At 44.7% G+C, this 13,339-nt stretch overlaps 1 protein-coding gene across 1 annotated transcript; it reads left to right on the top strand.

The window, feature by feature from the left end:
* The first annotated feature begins 6,684 nt into the window (after positions 1-6,684).
* On the top strand, positions 6,685-7,092 carry LOC126092899 (rRNA 2'-O-methyltransferase fibrillarin-like). Its single transcript, XM_049908629.1, has one exon. It carries the CDS (start codon positions 6,685-6,687, stop codon positions 7,090-7,092), a length of 408 nt encoding a protein of 135 aa, XP_049764586.1.
* The last annotated feature ends 6,247 nt before the right edge of the window (positions 7,093-13,339 follow it).

Genomic DNA, 13,339 nt, shown 5'->3' on the forward strand with positions numbered 1-13,339 from the left:
TTGAAGCGATTTCACAGCTCTACAATAACTTTATTATTTGAGATATTTTCACAATGCTTTGCACACACATACAAAAACTCAAAAAGTTTTTTTAGGCATTCACAAATGTTCGATATGTGCCCCTTTAGTGATTCGGCAGACATCAAGCCGATAATCAAGTTCCTCCCACACTCGGCGCAGCATGTCCCCATCAATGGGTTCGAAAGCATCGTTGATGCGAGCCCACAGTTCTGGTAGAGGAGGTTTAAACACTGAATCTTTCACATAACCCCACAGAAAGAAATCGCATGGGGTTAAGTCGGGAGAGTGTGGAGGCCATGACATGAATTGCTGATCATGATCTCCACCACGACCGATCCATCGGTTTTCCAATCTCCTGTTTAAGAAATTGATGGAAGTGCGGTGGAGCACCATCCTGTTGAAAGATGAAGTCGCCGCTGTCGGTCTCCAGTTGTGGCATGAGCCAATTTTCCAGCATGTCCAGATACACGTGTTTTGTAACGTTACTTTCGCAGAAGAAAAAGTGGCCGTAAACTTTAAACCATGAGATTGCACAAAACACGTTAACTTTTGGTGAACTGCGAATTTGCTGCACGAATGCGTGAGGATTCTCTACCGCCCAGATTCGCACATTGTGTCTGTTCACTTCACCATTAAGAAAAAATGTTGCTTCATCACTGAAAACAAGTTTCGCACTGAACGCATCCTCTTCCATGAGCTGTTGGAACCGAGCCGAAAATTCAAAGCGTTTGACTTTTTTCATCGGGTGTCAGGGCTTGTAGCCTTTTCCGTAAGATTTTCCAAACCGTCGGCTGTGGTACGTTTAGCTCCCTGCTTGCTTTATTCGTCGACTTCCGCGCGCTACGCGTGAAACTTGCCCGCACGCGTTCAACCGTTTCTTCGCTCACTGCAGGCCGACCCGTTGATTTCCCCTTACAGAGGCATCCAGAAGCTTTAAACTGCGCATACCATCGCCGAATGGAGTTAGCAGTTGGTGGATCTTTGTTGAACTTCGTCCTGAAGTGTCGTTGCACTGTTATAACTGACTGATGTGAGTGCATTTCAAGCACGACATACGCTTTTCCGGCTCCTGTCGCCATTTTGTCTCACTGCTCTCTCGAGCGCTCTGGCGGCAGAAACCTGAAATGCGGCTTCAGCCGAACAAAACTTTATGAGTTTTTCTACGTATCTGTAGTGTGTCGTGACGATATGTCAATGAATGGAGCTACAGTTAATTTATGAAATCGCTTCAATCATTTGTAATAGCCCAGTACTACGTACAGAAATTTTACAACATAGCTGTGTGCAGCAACCGTGAAAATATTTTTTTGTAGTAAAGACAGCCCCCTGGTTGCAATGGATTTTATAGTCGAATTGACCATGGTTTCGACTCCTAAACTAAGGCAGTCTTCATCAGAGTTTGTATTACATACGTAAGAAATTGAGCATAACAGCTCTCGTCATACAATTTTAACGCCAAAAAGGCCACGTCACATAATAAAACATCCTACGTAAAAGTTTTACAGTTAAAAATTAAAGACTGCCGCTAAGGGCTGCTTGTGTATACTGAAACAGGTGGCCTCAGTCTGGCGTGTATAGGTACAGCGGCCCATGCAGCTTCAACACGATACCACAGTTCATCAAGAGTAGTGACTGGCGTATTGTGACGAGCCAGTTGCTCGGCCACCATTGACCAGACGTTTTCAGTTGGTGAGAGACCTGGAGAATGTGCTGGCCAGGGCAGCAGTCGAACATTTTCTGTACCCAGAAAGGCCCGTACAGGACCTGCAACATGCGGTCGTGCATTATCCTGCTGAAATGTAGGGTTTCGCTAGGATCGAATGCAGGGTAGAGCCACGGGTCGTAACACATCTGAACTGTAATGTCCACTGTTCAAAGTGCCGTCAATGTGAACGAGAGGTCACCGAGACGTGTAACCAATGGCACCCCATACCATCACGGTGGGTGATACGCCAGTATGGCGATGACGAATACATGCTTCCAATGTGCGTTCACCGCGATGTCGCCAAACACGGATGCGACCATCAAGATGCTGTAAACATAACCTAGATTCATCCGAAAAATGACGTTTTGCCATTCGTGTACCCAGGCTCGTCGTTGAGTACACCATCGCAGGCGCTCCTGTCTGTGATGCAGCGTCAAGGGTAACCGCAGCCATGGTCTCCGAGCTCAAAGTCCATGCTGCTGCAAACGTCGTCGAACTGTTCGTGCAGATAGTTGTTGTCTTGCAAACGTCCCCTTCTGTTGACTCAGGGATCAAGACGTGGCTGCACTAACCGTTACAGCCGTGCGGGTAAGATGCCTGTCATCTCGACTTTTAGTGATACGAGGCCATTGGGATCCAGCACGGCGTTCCGTATTACCCTCCTGAACCCACCGATTCCATATTCCGCTAACAGTCATTGGATCTCGACCAACGCGAGCAGCAATGTCGCGATACGATAAACCGCAATCGCGATATGCTACAATCCGACCTTTATCAAAGTCGGAAACGTGATGGTACGCATTTCTCCTCCTTACATGAGGCATCACAACAACGTTTCACCAGGCAACGCCGGTCAACTGCTGTTTGTTGATGAGAAATCGGTTGCAAACTTTCCTCATGTCAGCACATTGTAGTTGTCGCCACCGGCGCCAACCTTGTGTGAATGCTCTTAAAAGCTAATCATTTGGAGATCACATCATCTTCTTCCTCTCGGTTAAATTTCGCGGCTGTAGCACGTCATGTTCGTGGTGTAACAATTTTAATGGCCAGTAGTGTATATAAAAGCTGGGAAAACTAACTGGTTTCATGAATCAGTAGTGAATTCGTGTACGATAAGGAGTTATCGGACGTGCGACAAGGAAATAGATAAATGAAAAATATAAAAAATAAAGTTTGCTTGATTACACTTGAAAACACACTTGTTTGTTCAAATTTCACAAAAAAATACTGCACATGAGCGTCACAATGCCATTTTCTATTGGCTCGTACCAAACATGTTAATCACGTAATGCAGACATTATGAAGCCACTCTTTGGTAGCACAGTAATTGAAATATATATTTTTATTTAATTTCAGTTATTTAGATGAATTTTATGTCAAATTTTTGTTTGATATTTATAAGTTTATTAATATAATAAAATAATTCAGATTTCAAAGAAGCTAAAGGCTTCAGAATAACAGGTAGGTGTTGCATTGTTCAGTGTTCTGTTTCTAGTAGTATAAGCATATGTTTTAGAAGGTAGCGATATCTTCCGTTGTGTTAGCTCTCTCTCAGTTAGAATCGCGGTTACATTTATGTTTATTGTTGAAAAGTGTTATTTGTGAAACTTTCGTTTCGTACGAGTTACGAATAAAACAGAATCAAAAGTAATCACTAGTTCAGCGTCGTTATTGGTCGATTTTAATATGTGCAATTATTGGAGTGTTATGATTTTTCACGTGAGACTGAGTGGTTTAAAAATACTAGAGTGCACGTACTATAATGTTGAAGTAAGTCTCAATTCAATATCAGTTAAACTGTTTTCACGAAATTGTTAACTTCCGGTCGCAAGACAGAGCGATTGGCCGACTGTCATTTATTTCAAGAATTTCACCGACCACATTGCAGCAACCTCTCTGACTTTCAGCGTGTTATCTGACGTGAAAACTTAATTACGACGAATATAATGTATCAAGACATTTATTTTCAATTCTGAGTGCTTGAAATTAATTCTAACGAAAAAAAAATACTGTTTGTTCACCGAATTGACTGAGCTTGGTTAATAAACAAAAAATAAATAAATAAATAAATAAAAATAAAAAATAAAATAAAAATAAAAATGGCTCTGAGCACTATGGGATTTAACTTCTGAGGTCATCAGTCCCCTAGAACTTAGAACTACTTAAACCTAACTAACCCAAGGACATCACACACATCCATGCCCGAGGCAGGATTCGAACCTGCGACCGTAGCGGTCGCGCGGCTCCAGACTGTAGCGCCTAGAACCGCTCGGCTACTCCGGCCGGCGGTTAATAAACAATTTACGACTATTTCACGCTACGTTACGTCCACTATTCCTGTTTCAAGAGATTTTAATGAAGTTTGTGACTCGTCCTCCCAGCTTTAAATAAAAATAATCTGATCATGACCCTGGAGATCGAAGACATCGCCACCCACCAATTTAATAAATTAAAATTTAGCACCCACGAAAAACTACGAAAAGGAGGAGTAGCCACAACTAGTTAATAGACTAGAAGACCGAAAGCAACCCTATATATAAACAAAAAAATTAGGCAACATAGCGTCTGTTTCTTTATATAATTACATTTTGCACCTAGGAATCTGGTAAGACTCACTCATAAAGGTATCTGTTTATTGATTTACCCCTGCACAGCCTGTGGTGAGCAGACTTGGGCGTTCAGCGCGCGGGGCTCATCTCCGGTGACCCAGTAAGCCACTGCCCCTCCCCACGTCCCCCACCCGCAGCCATTGGCTCGCGCCGCCGGCGGCACATGCAAATCGCCCCCACTCCTTGGCAGCGCCGCCGCTGCTGCCCCTTGCGGCAATCGTCAGAAATCTGCGCCGCGGTGCCCGCTCACTGAGTCGCCGGCGTATAGCTCCCAGGGACCGCGGCCCGCGACACCTGCCGAGTCATCTCCACCCGACGATTCCGGCGCCGCACGCAACTGTGGACCCGCCATCGACACGCTGTCGTCGCGCGGTGCTACGCTGCGGCGCTACGTGTGAAACTGCGCTGCCGGAAGCGAGTGCAGTACTGCGCCGACGTCATTCCTCACTTGAGTGATACCGACTCCAACTGGCACAAACTCAGAATGTGCTGTACGGTTTACGTGTGACGAAAAGCGACCACTGCACGTGACTGTGTGGTAGTTCGCAAGTGACCTGTGACCAGTACTTTTTCGTCAGTGACAGTACGCAAAGTGAGCAGGTTGAAACTCTGTCAGAATTACACGTATTATCCGCAAACGGAAAAAAATACGCTCAAACTTGTGCAACTCGACAGATATTTTTTTCCGCCACGCGGACTCGCGCTGTGGCTTTGCAACTGCAGAACGGCTTTCCGTGCCGCGGTCGTAAAAAGTATCGGCAGTGACCTGTTCCGTAAGCGGTAGCCGTTCCGATCTGTGTCAAGTTCTTTGCCGCCTAGCGTGCGCTTTTAACTCCTCGCATTTCTGCAAGACAGGAACACTTCCGCTGCTTGTATTTATGTATTGAAAAATAACTGTTGTCACACTTTTTCAACGGTGTTTACCGCAAAACAGCCCCTCCTGTAACGGTTCTGTTGCTGTGTGTAATACAGAGCAGGCAAAAATGCCGAGAAAAATGTCTTGAACAGTGCAGTCACCAATCTGCCAGAATGGAGAACAATTTAAGTCGAAAAATATCATCCAGTGCAAAGGTTGCAAGTATGTGACGTGTTATTTTCAAGACAGAGGTACTCAAGAGCGCCTGTGCATTCTCGTACACCATATAAGTAGTCAGAAAAAGTTATAATATCAACGAAGCGTATGAGGTGTTACTACGTGTTGCATGCTACACGGCCTCCTTGAGGTGTGTATGTGTCACACTGACGTTGCCAATATGCGACTGAAAATGTAAGTGAATTTGTCGAGTTGTAGCGCAGTGGATGCCTGGACTGTGGACTAGTCAAGCAGTAAATTTTGCGCTCGGGTATTGTGCGCAATGCGTTGAAATCCTTTTCGAAAGCTAGTATAGAAAAAAGGGTTATTTGACGAAAACTTTAGGCATCTAGTCCGCGTCTAATACAACGTGACGCTTTGTTGTCCATGAACATAAAAATAGACACTTCTGCGTGCTTATAGACATGTAGATGAAAGTTGATATAGTAGGTACAGAACATTTGTCGTGTGCAGTGAAATGGTACAATAGTTTCCGCTCTAAACAACTGCTATGTGATTCTTGCCAGATTTGTTGCTCTCCAGACTGTCATTTTATCAGAGACTAGCCTTCTTAACGTGAAATAAATAATTTCAGTTTACTGGTCTCTGTGAAGCGAAATTACGTTATTTTGGTTTGTTACTGTGATACCTGTAAATAAGGAAAAAGCTGTACTGCTGTCGGCGCAACTTTTAGCCATTCTTCACGAAGTAAAACAACAACGAGCTATGAATTTTATTCCACAGTGACGTAAGTCAGTATTCTGGGCTTTTCTGCATGCTTCCACTTGGACAGTGACTGAATTTTGTGCGATAATTATCAGACCTTGAACCTGAGGGCCAATTAATTGGTGCCTGCCACACGGAATTCGGAGATTTTCTCCATAAAACGGTGCTCGACTCTGGTGTATACTTTAGAGAATATCTGGCCACTTGTTCTTGGTTAAACTTCTTTGGGAGCGTGCATCGATGAAACATATATGTATCGTAACCCTCCTATAAAGATACGATCACTTTTCAACTCACTACATATCTGCCTAGAGACGTTCTTGCCATTTGGTCCAGTCTTCTGCGACGACGTTCCTGTGCTGAGATTTGGTGAAAAATACGTCAGACTGGACTTACTTGCCGCCTTAGATGTGTATCACTGAAGTGCTTCATTCGGCTCGTCTTCGACCCATTTGACTAGTTGGCAAGACCCGGGGGCGTCTCGGTGTGGTGGACGCCACGCTGTAGACCAAAGGTGCTCCTGAGAGGAGGTGCCCGACTCGTGATCCGAGATGAAGAAGGCCGGAGGAGCAGCCGCCGGAGGCAAGAACGGCGCGGGCGGCGCTGGGGGCGGCACCGCAGGCGCCGGAGGCGGCGGGGCCGGCAGCGGAGACAAGGACGACGCCGAGAAGCGGGACTCGCCCAAAGGGGACCGGCTGTCCACGTCCGGCGACACGGGCTCGTCGGGCAGCGGCGGCAAGCCGGGCTCGGCGACGGCGGGCATGCGGGAGGCGTCGCTGAAGCTGCTGGCGCTGACGGCGCGCGCCGAGTGGCCGCCGGTGGACCAGGCCGTCAAGGCGCTCGAGAAGCTGGTGGCCGCCGCGGGCGACGACGCCTACCCGCTGCCGCTCGCCGGCCTCATGGACCCGGTAAACACCACCAGCACCAGCACTGTGCACCTCGGCACCACGGCACGCTGAGCCCTGCCTGCGGCGCACCACCAGCCTTACTGCCGTCCTAGCTTTCTGTCGGTTTCTTCCCCAGCGACAACAGACGAAGAGGCAGTGAAGCACGTGAAAGGAGATGCAGGTCACTAGACCCTAGCACAAGAGCGTACTCTCATGTTGCAATGGCGAGGGGAAACAAAAGAAGGGAGGGACCGTGTGTGTGTGAGTGTGAGTGTGTGTGTGTGTGTGTGTGTGTGTGTTTGTGTGTGTGTGTGTGAGAAAGAGAGAGAGAGAGAGAAAGAGAGAGGGAGCTTTTGGTCACTTTCTTCCTCAGGGAGAACGGAGGGTCAGGTTAAAAGTCCAACGTGAGAAGGGACTCAAAAAACGGTAGTGAGGACGATAGGAAGTAAATATAAAAGGGGGAACTGTGTTTGAGGGAGACAGAGAGGGAGAGAGAGAGAGAGAGAGGGAGAGAGAGAGAGAGAGAGAGAGAGAGAGATAAGGAGTGGCAGCTCAAAGGTAGTGCACTGGTGATCACTTTGCCCAGTGATCTACAGGGTGAAAAGTATTTAAACCCACAAACTCTGGGAGGTTGTAGGGGACATCAAAACAAATATTTTTCCCGAATCTCATTTTTTCCTATGAGGAGTATTTAAACCGGTAGAGGAAGATTTATCTGGCGGCAAATTAATAAAACCAACGAACACTTTTCCATTTTTTATGACCAAGAGACAACACATTAACACAACCCAATTTCAATTACAGTAGATTTTCAAAAATGCCTCCATTGACACGTAAACAAAGGTTAAACCGTCGGATCATGTTCTGTCTGACACGGGCAAAAACCCCAGGAGTATCCTGCTGCTGCTGGTATCCGGGCAGCTAGATCCCCTTCTGATGCAGCAGGAGTTGCGTAAACAAGGTTGCGCATCTCTCCCTACACAAAAAACTCCAGAGGGGACATATCTGGGGATCGAGCAGGGCATGATACAAACCACCTCTGCCAATCCACGTTTCTGGGAACCGTCGGTCCAGGAATCGACGCACGCGACGACTGAAATGTGCCGGCACCCCGTCATGTTGGAACCACACGTGTTGTCTTGTAGCGAGCGGGACGTCTTCCACCAACTTCCTCAAATTGCAGCTTTCTTGCTGTGCGACGGCGTCCCTATCCAGGTAATGTGCTAAATCTCACGCAGACGTTGGCACACAGCAGCAAAGGTCGTATGATGCGGGATACGGCGATTAGGATATTGTTGTTGATAAACCCACTGTACAGCTCGTCCGTTGTGGTGTGCTACTTAGTACTCACCAACCATATCAGTGTACTCACTCCAGGTGTATCGATCCATTAGTAAACAGAGACAATGCACTACTACACTGGTGGACAGCAGTTGCCTACAACTGAAGAGCGTAATACGCCCTCTAACAACCGTAATACGGCCTCCAGTAACTGAAGAACGTAATATGACTTCCACCGGTTTAAATAATCCTCACAAGAAAAAATTAGATTAGGGAAAAATATTTGTTTTGATGTCCCCTACATCCTCCCAGAGTTTGTCGGTTTAAATAATTTTCACCCTGTATATCTAGGCTAGGTTGTAACTCCAGCTGCGTAAGCGTACCGGTCAAAAATCCTCATACTTCACGTTTTCCCCTACTGAAATGTGGCGCCCACGAAGTGTCAGCTGAATACAAAAGAAAATAATTTCCGATCCTGTACCGATCTGAGGTATTACGTCGCGTGCTCCAGATTTCTGGAACAGAACGAGATGAACTGTATTAATACTACCGCAAAGAACAGCGATGATTCTGTTCCATCATTGAAAAGATCACGTCCAATTTGGATGTTGAGAGGCACTGGGGAATGTCGTGGATGGAAGCTGTAATGAGATGACAGAATAATGGACGTGAAATCAAGGGTGCACAATCTTTCACCTTGCGTTCAGCATCAAGCAACATATAGCACTAATCTTTCGCTCTCTGGCCACTCTCTGTCAACCCTTGAGATTACAGTCATTTGGACTTTCAGGGCCTGTTTATGGGCCCTTTATGGCTAATAGTCGCCTACTCTAAATACCCATGTGTGGTAAGCGGAGTGTGCACCATAACAGAACCCACAGAAAATGTGCTAGTCCAGAGTCTAGCCAGCAAATAGGTTAACTGAACTATAGTGCCAGATAGGAGAGTCAGTTCACAGCATGGCTGTCGAACAGTTCTACCCATCAAACGGCATAACACACCTTTTTAGTCCGCCATTTCAACTATTACCCAATGGCGGTGTGGAGTGTATGATACAGATGTTTAAGAAGCAAATGATGAAAGCATTGGGAACCACCACCGCAAAGCAGACCTTGCACTACTCCTTAGCACGTACAGCCACCCTATCAAGGGCCATAGCCCAGCACTGCGCCATCGTGGGATACAACCGGCAACACTGCTCTGTCTCCACGCTCCACAGCCCTGGCAATCGTGGACCTGGCCCACAGGGCAATCCCTTCTGGGACCGGAGCACTCGTATGGAACAAAAGACACTTGAACGCCAGCAACAAGGGTTAACACCCATTGGTGGCACATTACACCATTCGACACACCAAAGGGTTTATCGCACCGTCATACAAACCAGATCCGCCGCCCCCACCTGCTAACTGCACCACCATCAGCGATGCACCTTGAACTAGAAAACTCACCATCGGTAGTCCCACAGCTGCACAGATATAACGTTCACCCTCGAAAATCAACCACAGTTTCATTTGACGCAGACATGAAACTGGAAATATCCTTCCAATCTGCACAACCACAGTGAACAACGCCCGCATCGCCACATACCGACATCATTTCGGACGTTCGCAATTGCTCATATTAGCCGGAGCGCTTAGATGCTGGGTCACTAACCATACCACCACGTCGCCTTCCGAAACATCGTTCAGGACAATTCTGGCCTCTCGCGCCTATTGCAAGAGTGGTGACGAGGGGGACCTGGTATCGCAGCCAGGCGACTTTGAGAGCCCACTGGAGAGAACGGAACTGGATCTCGGTCGGCAGGCCGAGCTGCTACGTCCGCGAGCGCGCATAAATTCTAAGTGTCAGACTCCACTCGTCGGTTTTGAGCGATGACGTCATACCTAAGGCAAACGAGGCCCACGAGAAAGACAGGCCGCGGCGCGTACGTCACGAAGGTAGTCCTGAACTCGCTCGCTCGCTCAGCTCAACAGACAAAATACCATTCTAAACCTGTTAACTCGCATCTGGGCGTGTAAGTACTAATGAGAATTGCATCTTCCACTGCAATCTGCTACTATGAAGTCTTACTGATAACAAGTACTACAGCAAAATTTAATTTAAGATCAATATTCGATTTAAATGGTATAACGGCTTGTTTATAGCATTTAGTCTCTTCTGCTTAACAGTACTCATTACATGCTGGAAGTGGTGCCTTATGCAACTGATAATCATTTTAGCATGATTTTATTTTATTGTACGCCAGTTCAGCCGTAACAAATTATAAGTAGGCCCATGGACTTTCCATCATTATAGGACTAATAACAGTAAGATTCCATAATAGCGGATTCCAATAGAAGATTCACTTTTAGTTTGTACGGACACGCCTAGTTACGAGTTAACAGGTGTAGAAACATTGTTTGTCTGCTGATTTGAGCGAGCGAGCGCAGGACTACCTTCGTGACGTACGCGCGGCTGTCAGTCTTCCTCGTGGGCCTCGTAGGGCAAAGACGCTATGTGTAGGCAATCTATGAAATCAATGGATCATAGTTGTAAACGAACGAATGTAGCATAGGATAAAAGTACTATCACATTCACGCAGTTATTTACTTAGTCATGAATTATATTGAAACGAACTGACGATAACGAAAATAATTAAGAACATGAGTTAAAAACATATTTTCAAGTCTGCAAAGAAGTATGCTCGTACTATATGCGACTAGAAAAGCACAGAGAACCTTTAAACCGCATTACAGTAAAGCCCATGGTGAAGTCATACTGTTATAAAATAGCGTTAATTTTATATTAATGATTGAATCTAACGGGGAGAAACGTAGGAAAATGAGGGTTTGGGGGGGGGGGGGGGGAACTAAAATGTATCAGAAAAACGGAAAAATTAAATGAATGACCACAAATACGAAACAGTAGCATAAAATGTGGAGAAACCAACACACTTAATTCTAAAAGAAAAGCCAGTACATGACAAACTAATATCTACAAAAAATAAAGAATATTGGTATCGATAACTAGAATTAATCTATGTAGGTAAATTGCAGTTACAGATTCCAACCGCTCCATGATTCATATATAAATTATTTTTGCAGTTGTAATACCATTTCTATATATGTAATTGCTCTCTAAAACTACAGCGGTGTATAACAAAAATTCTAATTGGTAACTGGAACTGACATTCTATGTCAAGCCAATATTAGCAACTTTTTTGTAGTAGTTCAGAGAACAATTAAACATGCAGAAATCATATTAGCCTACAGTTTAGTGCACACACGTGCTGAAAAAAAATGATCTAATTAATGATTCATAGAATGACTTGGATCGGTAACTAGAATTGACCTATATAAAATGTTGGTTGTCGCTATTGTACAATTTTTAGTCAGTGACGCATTTACATAACTGGATTTTGGGCCGGACTGCGAAACTAATGAAGTGCAGTGCCGCATGAGAAGCAAAATTCAGAATTAATAATAAATAGTGTAAGGTTTATTCATGGCATAACAAGATTATTATCAGAGACTGGAATTTTGGCACAATGCCTTTTTAAACGTGTTAAATCCACCTTCTATTTGAACGTCGATCTGTACGATTCACATTTTTGTGATTTGAATGCCATAGTTTTATGTTGCCTTTTTCTGTCTTTCTTACATAAATGCCTAGTTACCAAAATAAATGCCTCGTGTTTGCCTTCCTGAATTTATTTATTCCTTTATTATTGAAAACAGTAATGAATGTCGCCCTAAAAAGAGGCAACAGTAGATAAAGGTTTTAAATGTCGTTCGTGTTTACTTGGCTTCCTATCGGATGATACCTCCTTCAAAAGCAACAACAGGTACTGTGGTTTGAGTATTGTTCTAAATTTCTCCTTCTTTCAGTTTTCACTGCGAACTTGTTGTACAAGGCAGGTAGTAACGCGGAAAAATTCAGTGTTTCTTTACGGGTTAAACTACGGAGTTGCATCAATATTTTCGGATGCAACATAATTTCTACTGACGGTAGAGTATTTCTGTGCGTAATATAGGAGCCGTCAATGAGCTATGGAAAGAAATATTTCGTTTCTCTACTTATCAATACAACCAAATACAAAAATTCACTTACCAAGGATAAGTCAAAGAAGATTCGCTTGACTTCCAACGGTAATCACAACACAGAGTCGAAAATGACAATCTGCATTCGACTTATTTAGAGCTTTTAATAATGCAGGAATCCCGTTATGGAAACTACATAATCCTAAATTAGGACAGTTTTCGGAGACGTATGCGGACGAATCTGTGCCCAGTGAGTCACGTTCGCGAAAGTGATACATAAGTGAATGTTACAATGAAGTAGCATATGTCATTAAAATGCAGTAAAAAATAAAAATATCTGGATTTCAATCGACAATTCAACTGATGCAAAGGGTCGTTCTATTGAAAAGATCATTACTGGACCATGAAACTCTTCAGAGGATGACACAATAAAAACATTCCTGCTTACCGCAGAGTGTCTAGAAAAAGTTAACAGTTAAACTATCGCAAGTTATTTACCAATTCACTATAGGTAATGTGGCCTGAAGAAATTTGGTAGGGTACTGTGCTATTTTTCGTCTCAGATGCTGCACCGTACACCGTACATGAAAAAAGCTGTCACAACTTTAAAAGTGCTATTTCCTAACATGCTTCCAAGTGACCTACGAAGCACATTATTTTCACATGATGTTTCGGGATGTTGATCAAATTGATGTCCATTATTAAAAAGATCTTCGTGAAAACCCCGTCAAGGATTCAGACATTTAAGGACACTGCATCCGATATACCACTGTCCCCTCAACGTATCGTAAATGGATGGGGGTCCTGTGTTTGAACAGCAGTTTACGACGATTCAGAATTAACGAGTGTAACAAAGACGTTGTCGCTCTTGAGAATGGAGCATCTTCAGTTGTAGCAGAAAAGAAACTTCTCGAATCTTCAGCAGTGAGGATGGCGCAACAGTAATGTGTATCGGAGGAAAAGATCTGATGAGAGGGTAACTCGAAACGTTCATGAGAAGTGAAATAAAGAAACATTTT

The sequence above is a fragment of the Schistocerca cancellata genome, chromosome 7 (genome assembly GCF_023864275.1).
Source record: "Schistocerca cancellata isolate TAMUIC-IGC-003103 chromosome 7, iqSchCanc2.1, whole genome shotgun sequence".
Classification (NCBI taxonomy): Eukaryota; Metazoa; Arthropoda; class Insecta; order Orthoptera; family Acrididae; genus Schistocerca; species Schistocerca cancellata.

Coding starts and splice junctions, on each gene's coding strand:
- LOC126092899 (XM_049908629.1), top strand. CDS start 6,685: ATGAAGAAGGCCGGAGGAGCAGCCGCCGGAGGCAAGAACGGCGCGGGC.